This window comes from Mandrillus leucophaeus, unplaced genomic scaffold (genome assembly GCF_000951045.1).
Source record: "Mandrillus leucophaeus isolate KB7577 unplaced genomic scaffold, Mleu.le_1.0 Scaffold88, whole genome shotgun sequence".
In the NCBI taxonomy this organism is placed as follows: Eukaryota; Metazoa; Chordata; class Mammalia; order Primates; family Cercopithecidae; genus Mandrillus; species Mandrillus leucophaeus.
In genome coordinates, this window is record NW_012109585.1 from 5152907 (window position 1) to 5162918 (window position 10012).

Consider the following 10012-nt stretch of genomic DNA (forward strand, 5'->3'; position numbering starts at 1 on the left):
GGCGTGGTGGCACGCGCCTGTAGTCCCAGCTACTCGGGAGGCTGAGGCAGGAGAATGGCGTGAACCCGGGAGGCAGAGCTTGCAATGAGCCAAGATTGTGCCACTGCACTCCAGCCTGGGCAACAGAGTGAGACTCCGTCCCAGAAAAAAAAGAAAAAAAAGGAAAGAAAAGTTAGGACTTTCCATTGCGTCCCACATGTCTCTTTCTGCTTCAATTTGGGTATGTTCTATCAACCTATCTTCTGTTTCTAATAAAGCTTTTAATGGCAAACACTCTATATAGAAAATTACACTTTCCTCTGCTAGGCAGAGAGAATACAGACTGAGTTGCAGCTTCTGTAGGGCTAGGGCTCAGCCTGCCTCTGATTTGCCCCTAATCCTAGGGATTGTTCGCTAGGATCAGATCTCTTGCCTGCCATAGCCTTGCTGCTCAGTGCATTGAGACTGTAAAAAATTCTGTCCTGAATTTAAATGATATTTGGTTTAAGTTCTCCAGATTCCTGCTCCATACCACCTCAGAATGAGAGAATGAAATCCAATGGGAGAAGGTTAAGCAGAAAGGAGAGAGAATAGCTAAAGTCCAAACTTGAGGGAAGTTTTCCTATAAAGAGGGAAAACTAACAGGATAGCTGGAAGAGAATGTGTTGTCAAGATGGTATCGTTACTGATGGATTAGGAAGCTTTGGGTAGAGGAAGACAGTGTCAGGTGCCAAAGCCTTTGGTGAATAAAGAGAAGCTGACAGGAACAAATATAGGTAGCTGGAGGCTACAAAGGACTTGGGGTATGTAAAGTCTAGAAAATAAAAACAGCTTCTACTTAAGGCTCGGGAGACAAGGGTTTTTAATTAAAGCAAGATAGTAAAGGGAGACTTCAAAGATGGTGATGAGTGGAGAAGAGATATATTTCAGCAGGGTGGGAAAAATCAGGAGTTCAATTCTGTATACATTAGGTTGAGATCATCAACAGATGAATGAATTCTAGAGTCATCAGAGTATAGGGAGTTATTAGAAGCCATGGCATTCAGTAAAAGGAGGTAGAGAGAAGACAGTCAAAGATGAAGTCAGAATGAAGAAGAGAAGCCAGGAAGTTGGGAGGCCACCTGATGTAAGGAAGGGTATGTAAGGGTTTAATCATATGGAATCTTACTGAAATGTCAAATAGGATTACAAAATGATCTCTGAATTTGGCATGAATTCAGAAACTTGGTGAAAAAGTGAGTTAAGGAGAAATGCTTACTTCTTTACAAAAGTTTTGGCCAATGGAGGCAGAGATGATGCGGTTTTTCTCCCCCACATTGGAAAGACTAGAATACTAGAATATGGGTGGGTGAAATAAAACAAAGTATAAGTTATGGTGGCTGAGGTGGGGAGGAGGAAAAGATCGTTGAAACCAAGAAGGAACTAAGAAAGGAGGGCTTTGGATGAATCTTCCACATGGATTGAAGGCACCAAAGTTAGTGACCAAGTAAATGGTAGAGAGGAAGACAGTGAGCAAAGGGAGTGACTAGAATGTTGACCAGTGACAAGAATAAGAGCAGGGGGCCATAGTCTGGTGACATGAGCATTATAGAACTGAGTTTTTGAGCTTATAATCTATATTATAAGAAGGAGAAAACAGCTTTCATTTGACGGAGCCACAGGAGAAACTATATTATCAGGGGATAGCAGTACTGCAGTTAAAAAAGAGCACATCTGCTGATGCTATTCTCTGAGTCCCAGAGGCACCAGTCAAAGGCTGTGCAAGATAGAAACTGCCCAGAATAGAACAAAGATAGAGAGGGATGATAATGGATGATCCCAAAGTCCACCTCAGATGACCTAGGAGGAAGGGCCAACTCACCAGAATCTAGGCCACACAGTAGTCTAGGGAAGGATGCTGAGCGTCCAAGACTTTCAGGAAGAATGAAGGAACCCTGGAGCTGTTTCGTGAGTGAAAAACTTAGCCTCTGTGTTCAGACTTTTGCCATGTTGGTCTAGGTCCCTTTCAGTAAAACATGCAGGAAAATAAGGAACATTATTGACAACTAATTTTATGCTTCTGGGCTGGGTGCAGTGGCTCACACCTGTAATCCGAGCACTTTGGGAGGCCAAGGGGGTTGGGTCACCTGAGATCGGGAGTTCAAGACCAGCCTGACCAACATGGAGAAATCCTGTCTCTCCTAAGAATACAAAATTAGCAGGGTATGGTGGTGCATGCCTATAATCCCAGCTACTTGGGAGGCTGAGGCAGGAGAATCATTTGAGCCTGGGAGGCGGATGTTGCAGTGAGCCAAGATTGCACCATTGCACCCCAGCCTGGGCAACAAGAACAAAACTCCATCTCAAAAAAAAGGAAAAAGAAGTGTGTGTGTGTGTGTGTGTATCTCCAAGAGAAAAGCCAGAGGGGAAGCTTCTGCCCTGTGTTCCCAAATGGCACCATTGGCAAGGCTCCTAGACTGGCTTTCCCCTCACCCAGGAGTGATGCCCATGCATACAATGCCCAGAAATGACCATCATGTCAGCTTTCACAACAATGATGACCAACTTGTCACTATTTTTTTTCAAGTCCATAGGTGTGGACCCTCTGCCGGCTAAGCTGGCCTATGACAAGTCACATGACCAAGTGTGGGTCCTGAGCTGGGGGGACGTGCACAAGTCTCAGCCAAGTCTCCAGGTATGTTGAGCACATGGAGGCTGATACCCACACTCCAGAGAGAAGAACTCTCTCCCTATAAAATAAGTATCTCCTGCTTCCCCAGGTGGCTAATTACATTTGTCCAAAATATATCCATAAAGGCTCAAGGAGAGAGTAGGAAACAGCCTCAGGCCAATGCCCCTTACAGGCAATTGAAGACAGCAATAATGATGATGAATAGGATTCTGACATCACAACAATCAGAACGTGGCACCCAATCCCCATCCAGCCCCACAATCCTGCCTCTCTTGAGCCAATAGTTCCTGGGTCCCAACAGAATGGGGCTCTGTGGTCTAGAAGGGAGGCTGGAGAATAGTGTCAAAGCAAGCAGCACATGTTGGCCAGTGAAGAAGGAGAAGCAGCAGCAATTATATCCATAAACAAAAGCCCACTTACCAAGTGCTTACAGTGTGCTAGAATACAGAAAAGTTCTATAATTTGCCTATGGTCCACCCTGGACAGTGTGGCTCTGGAGCCCAAACATCTAGCATTCCCTTGGGTAGAGCTTGGGCTCCAGAGATCCATGGGATCCCTTCCCCCATCAGCCAAAAAGGTCAATAGCAACCCTGACTTGAGTAATTTGAGTATGCCCTGCACAGCCTTGCCCATCAGGGATCCATAAGAGGACTGCGCCCTATAAAAAGTGATTTGAATGCCTATTTTCTCAATTCTCCCAAAGATGGTGCATAGAACCATTCTAGGTGCACAGGAGAAAAGTTAATTCATTAAAAATAATGGATGCTTCTGGAGATTAGGGTCTCTCGCTCTCTCTCAGAACCCTAGGTGAGAAGGGCTGCAAATGGAGCTAACTCCCCTGTAGAACCCTCTGGAACCAAGACTGGCAAGAGGGCAGAAAGACCAGGGTCTGGAGATGCTTCCTCCTAGGGACTGACCACCTACCTGCACCTCTGCACCACTCACAACTTCAGTTTCTACACGCTGAGGCCACTGTCACACAGGGGAAGCCACCAACCATTCTTGGGCCCAGTGAGCTGACAAAAAGTAGTAATAACCTATCAGAGAGCCTGGACACCAGAATAAAGGTCACTCAGAACAGAGTACCAGCCCAAAGAGATACAGCTGCCAGAAATACCAACAAAAAAAAATAAGAAAGCACTTCAGAAAATTCAAGGGGAGGGGCCACCAGATAAAGAACAAAACAGATTTCGCAGTTTAAAACTGCAATAGATGAGTTGGAAAATGTGAACAGGCAAGATGACTCACACCTGTAATCCCAGCACTTTGGAGGCCAAGGCGGGGAGACTTCAAAGATGGTGATGAGTGGAGAAGAGATATATTTCAGCAGGGTGGGAAAAATCAGGAGTTCAATTCTGTATACATTAGGTTGAGATCATCAACAGATGAATGAATTCTAGAGTCATCAGAGTATAGGGAGTTATTAGAAGCCATGGCATTCAGTAAAAGGAGGTAGAGAGAAGACAGTCAAAGATGAAGTCAGAATGAAGAAGAGAAGCCAGGAAGTTGGGAGGCCACCTGATGTAAGGAAGGGTATGTAAGGGTTTAATCATATGGAATCTTACTGAAATGTCAAATAGGATTACAAAATGATCTCTGAATTTGGCATGAATTCAGAAACTTGGTGAAAAAGTGAGTTAAGGAGAAATGCTTACTTCTTTACAAAAGTTTTGGCCAATGGAGGCAGAGATGATGCGGTTTTTCTCCCCCACATTGGAAAGACTAGAATACTAGAATATGGGTGGGTGAAATAAAACAAAGTATAAGTTATGGTGGCTGAGGTGGGGAGGAGGAAAAGATCGTTGAAACCAAGAAGGAACTAAGAAAGGAGGGCTTTGGATGAATCTTCCACATGGATTGAAGGCACCAAAGTTAGTGACCAAGTAAATGGTAGAGAGGAAGACAGTGAGCAAAGGGAGTGACTAGAATGTTGACCAGTGACAAGAATAAGAGCAGGGGGCCATAGTCTGGTGACATGAGCATTATAGAACTGAGTTTTTGAGCTTATAATCTATATTATAAGAAGGAGAAAACAGCTTTCATTTGACGGAGCCACAGGAGAAACTATATTATCAGGGGATAGCAGTACTGCAGTTAAAAAAGAGCACATCTGCTGATGCTATTCTCTGAGTCCCAGAGGCACCAGTCAAAGGCTGTGCAAGATAGAAACTGCCCAGAATAGAACAAAGATAGAGAGGGATGATAATGGATGATCCCAAAGTCCACCTCAGATGACCTAGGAGGAAGGGCCAACTCACCAGAATCTAGGCCACACAGTAGTCTAGGGAAGGATGCTGAGCGTCCAAGACTTTCAGGAAGAATGAAGGAACCCTGGAGCTGTTTCGTGAGTGAAAAACTTAGCCTCTGTGTTCAGACTTTTGCCATGTTGGTCTAGGTCCCTTTCAGTAAAACATGCAGGAAAATAAGGAACATTATTGACAACTAATTTTATGCTTCTGGGCTGGGTGCAGTGGCTCACACCTGTAATCCGAGCACTTTGGGAGGCCAAGGGGGTTGGGTCACCTGAGATCGGGAGTTCAAGACCAGCCTGACCAACATGGAGAAATCCTGTCTCTCCTAAGAATACAAAATTAGCAGGGTATGGTGGTGCATGCCTATAATCCCAGCTACTTGGGAGGCTGAGGCAGGAGAATCATTTGAGCCTGGGAGGCGGATGTTGCAGTGAGCCAAGATTGCACCATTGCACCCCAGCCTGGGCAACAAGAACAAAACTCCATCTCAAAAAAAAGGAAAAAGAAGTGTGTGTGTGTGTGTGTGTGTATCTCCAAGAGAAAAGCCAGAGGGGAAGCTTCTGCCCTGTGTTCCCAAATGGCACCATTGGCAAGGCTCCTAGACTGGCTTTCCCCTCACCCAGGAGTGATGCCCATGCATACAATGCCCAGAAATGACCATCATGTCAGCTTTCACAACAATGATGACCAACTTGTCACTATTTTTTTTCAAGTCCATAGGTGTGGACCCTCTGCCGGCTAAGCTGGCCTATGACAAGTCACATGACCAAGTGTGGGTCCTGAGCTGGGGGGACGTGCACAAGTCTCAGCCAAGTCTCCAGGTATGTTGAGCACATGGAGGCTGATACCCACACTCCAGAGAGAAGAACTCTCTCCCTATAAAATAAGTATCTCCTGCTTCCCCAGGTGGCTAATTACATTTGTCCAAAATATATCCATAAAGGCTCAAGGAGAGAGTAGGAAACAGCCTCAGGCCAATGCCCCTTACAGGCAATTGAAGACAGCAATAATGATGATGAATAGGATTCTGACATCACAACAATCAGAACGTGGCACCCAATCCCCATCCAGCCCCACAATCCTGCCTCTCTTGAGCCAATAGTTCCTGGGTCCCAACAGAATGGGGCTCTGTGGTCTAGAAGGGAGGCTGGAGAATAGTGTCAAAGCAAGCAGCACATGTTGGCCAGTGAAGAAGGAGAAGCAGCAGCAATTATATCCATAAACAAAAGCCCACTTACCAAGTGCTTACAGTGTGCTAGAATACAGAAAAGTTCTATAATTTGCCTATGGTCCACCCTGGACAGTGTGGCTCTGGAGCCCAAACATCTAGCATTCCCTTGGGTAGAGCTTGGGCTCCAGAGATCCATGGGATCCCTTCCCCCATCAGCCAAAAAGGTCAATAGCAACCCTGACTTGAGTAATTTGAGTATGCCCTGCACAGCCTTGCCCATCAGGGATCCATAAGAGGACTGCGCCCTATAAAAAGTGATTTGAATGCCTATTTTCTCAATTCTCCCAAAGATGGTGCATAGAACCATTCTAGGTGCACAGGAGAAAAGTTAATTCATTAAAAATAATGGATGCTTCTGGAGATTAGGGTCTCTCGCTCTCTCTCAGAACCCTAGGTGAGAAGGGCTGCAAATGGAGCTAACTCCCCTGTAGAACCCTCTGGAACCAAGACTGGCAAGAGGGCAGAAAGACCAGGGTCTGGAGATGCTTCCTCCTAGGGACTGACCACCTACCTGCACCTCTGCACCACTCACAACTTCAGTTTCTACACGCTGAGGCCACTGTCACACAGGGGAAGCCACCAACCATTCTTGGGCCCAGTGAGCTGACAAAAAGTAGTAATAACCTATCAGAGAGCCTGGACACCAGAATAAAGGTCACTCAGAACAGAGTACCAGCCCAAAGAGATACAGCTGCCAGAAATACCAACAAAAAAAAATAAGAAAGCACTTCAGAAAATTCAAGGGGAGGGGCCACCAGATAAAGAACAAAACAGATTTCGCAGTTTAAAACTGCAATAGATGAGTTGGAAAATGTGAACAGGCAAGATGACTCACACCTGTAATCCCAGCACTTTGGAGGCCAAGGCGGGCAGATCACCTGAGGTCAGGAGTTTGAGACCAGCCTCGCCAACATAGTGAAACCCCGTCTCTACTAAAAATACAGCAACTAGCTGGGCGTGATGGTGCGTACCTGTAGTCCCAGCTACTTGGGAGGCTGAGACAAGAGAATCGCATGAACCCAGGAGGCAGAGGTTGCAGTGAGCCAAGATAGCACTACTGCACTCCAGCCTGGGCAGCAGAGCAAGACTCTGTCTCAAAACAAACAAACAAACAAAAAAATGCATGGTTTCTACTGAGACCCAAAATAGTAGCCTGAAAGATAAAGAACAAAAAAAGCTCTCTCAACTCACAGAGCAAACCCATAAAGAGGTTGCGCCATGAAGTGGGAAGAACAGAAGTTTAGAAAGAAAAGATAACTATTAGAATGGAGTCAAACATTAAATAAGTTTCCAATAAAATATTCAAGTTGAAGAAATTTAATCCTGTAGATTAAAAGGGATCTACAAGTCCCAGGCTAAACTGATGAGAAATGACACATCCCTTCACTAGTGATAAAGTTCCAGAACTCCAAGTTTTAAGGAAAACTAATCAAATTGACAGTGGACTTCTCACCTGCAACAGGAGCTGGAAGACCATGGAATCCCATCTACATGCTCCAAGGGTTCTATTCCCAAGCAAGGCGTCATTTACCTGTCAGGACAAAAGAAAGATATACGGGTATGCAGGAACTCAGGGAGCCCATCACTCATGGGCCACACCTAAGGAAAGATACTAGACAAACATCAGATGAGCCAGATGAGAGACATCAAGGTGGACAGAGATAGTGGCAAGTAATGAACCAGGAGAGGAAGATCTAAAATTAAAAGTAAAATGGATGAGGAGAGGCTATCTGGAACTGTGCAATAAGTGCTAGGTGAGGATATTTGAATTAAGAGAGAGACAATGAAAGAAATTCTGATACCAAGCTGTAACTAAAGATAAATTATTTCAGTAAAAAGAGTAGGAGCCAGTTACAGTGGCTCATACCTGTAATCCTAGCACTTTGGGAGGCTGAGGCAGGAGGATTGCTTGAGCTCAGGAGTTGGAGACCAGCAGGAGCAACCTAGCAAAACCACGTATCTACAAAAAAAAAATTACAAAAATTAGCCAGGCATGATGACGCACCTGTAGTCCTAGCTACTTGATAGGCTGAGGCAGGAGAATCGCGTGAGCCCAGAAGATGGAGGCTGCAGTGAGCCAAGATCATGCCACTGCACTCCAGCCTGGGTGACAAAGTGAGACCCTGTTTCAAAAAATAAACAAAAGTAGGGAGTATGCAGAAAGGGGGAGTAAAAATACTCAAAACCTTACTTTAAACCTCACTTTCTTGGGATAAGAGAGGATACAGAGAATGTTGTTTGAAATTGGTAGTTGAGAAATATCTCATTATACCAAATATGACTGAATTCTCCAATTAAAAGCAGAGATGAGCTGATTGGTTTTAAAAACTAGCAATAAATTTTTTCCAAGAAACACACATAAAGTGATAATAAAAGGTTGCCCTTAAAGGGGTGAGAATAGTGATGACAGGTGAACAAAAAAGCATGCACGCATGGTAGCATCAGGCAATGTGGAATTTAGGGTTAAGAGCACTAAGCATGTTGAGAGACAGTAGGTGCTGAACAGCTGATCTATATCAAACAACATAACAAATACATAAAACAAGAGTGATTGACACAGAAGAGCTTGATTTAAAATATACTTAAATAGTACATACAAAGGAGACAAGATGAGAGGAAAATTGAATATAAACAAGAAGTTTGTTTTAATAAAAATATAGAAAGCCTTTCATCAGTCAAATAGAATTTTTTAATGTCTACAATATCACTAAAGAAACTTTAAATTTTTGTAAAAGTAGATGTTGTAAACTATATTTTCTGAGAATTAAGAAAACATTCCTGGATATATCTATTGGATCAAAGAGGAAATGAAAAGGAAAACTACCAATGGTCTCAAAAGCAATGAAAAAGAGACTATTTTGTAGCAAAATTTACAGGATATAGAGACGGCTGTACCAACTAATTACTGGGGCTTAAAAGCCTGAAAAGGAGGTATTTAAGAAATTGAAAGAGAACAAAAGTGGCAAGAAAGAATAGAGACTAAAATTAATAGAAAGCAAAACAAAAAAGATGAATCCTTCACAACTCCAATAAAGAAAAAGGCAAACAAAAATAGACAAAATGAGGAATGAGAAAGGGAATTTTATTGCAGATACAGGAGGATGAAAAGACTTGAAAAATAGGCCAGGCGCAGTGGTTCACACCTATAATCCCAGCACTTTGGGAGGCCGAAGTGGGTGAATCACCTGAGGTCAGGAGTTCCAGACCACCCTGGCCAACATGGTGAAACCCTGTCTCTACTAAAAATACAAAAATTAGCTGGGTGTGGTGATGCGTGCCTGTAATCCCAGCTACTCAGGGGACTGAGGCAGGAGAATCGCCTGAACCCAGGAGGCAGAGGTTGCAGTGAGCCGAGATCGCGTCACTGCACTCCAACCTGGGTGACAGAGTGAGATTTTATCTCAAAAAATAACACTACATTGCAACTCTGAGGCAACAAATTTTAGAACCTAGAGGAAATGAGTGAATGCTTGCAAAATGTTAAAAAATAAATAAATGACTTATAAAAAGAGAAACTTGAACTAGAGCAATTACCATGGATTTTTTAAAGAAAAATCTACCATAGAAAAATGTACAGCTGAGTTTTGTCAAGTCCTCAAAGTATAGATAATTTTACTTAAACTATCCCAAGACCATAGGGTGAAATAGTACAGTTCCTTAGTCTGTTTTAAATAGCCAGTGTAATTGTGATTATAAAACCTGATTTAAAATAGTATAAAAAATAAAACTGTAGACTAATCTCATTTATAAATACAGAGGCAGAATTCTGTTTTTAATTCTAACATCCCATTAGAAATAAGAGTCCAGGATGAAAACTCAAATTGAACACGTTTTGTGGGGTTGCGCTAGTTTTGCTCGGCTTGTTCTGAATCCCATTCA

The 10012-nt window shown here is 43.5% G+C and overlaps 1 protein-coding gene across 1 annotated transcript in view; it reads left to right on the forward strand.

The window, feature by feature from the left end:
• FSTL4 (follistatin-like 4) overlaps positions 1-10012 on the forward strand; it is a 665226-nt gene that overhangs the window by 645253 nt on the left and 9961 nt on the right. Inside the window, exon 14 of the mRNA XM_011969239.1 lies at positions 2546-2653. Coding sequence (XP_011824629.1) covers positions 2546-2653 — 108 coding nt within the window. The remainder of the gene's footprint in view (positions 1-2545; positions 2654-10012) is intronic.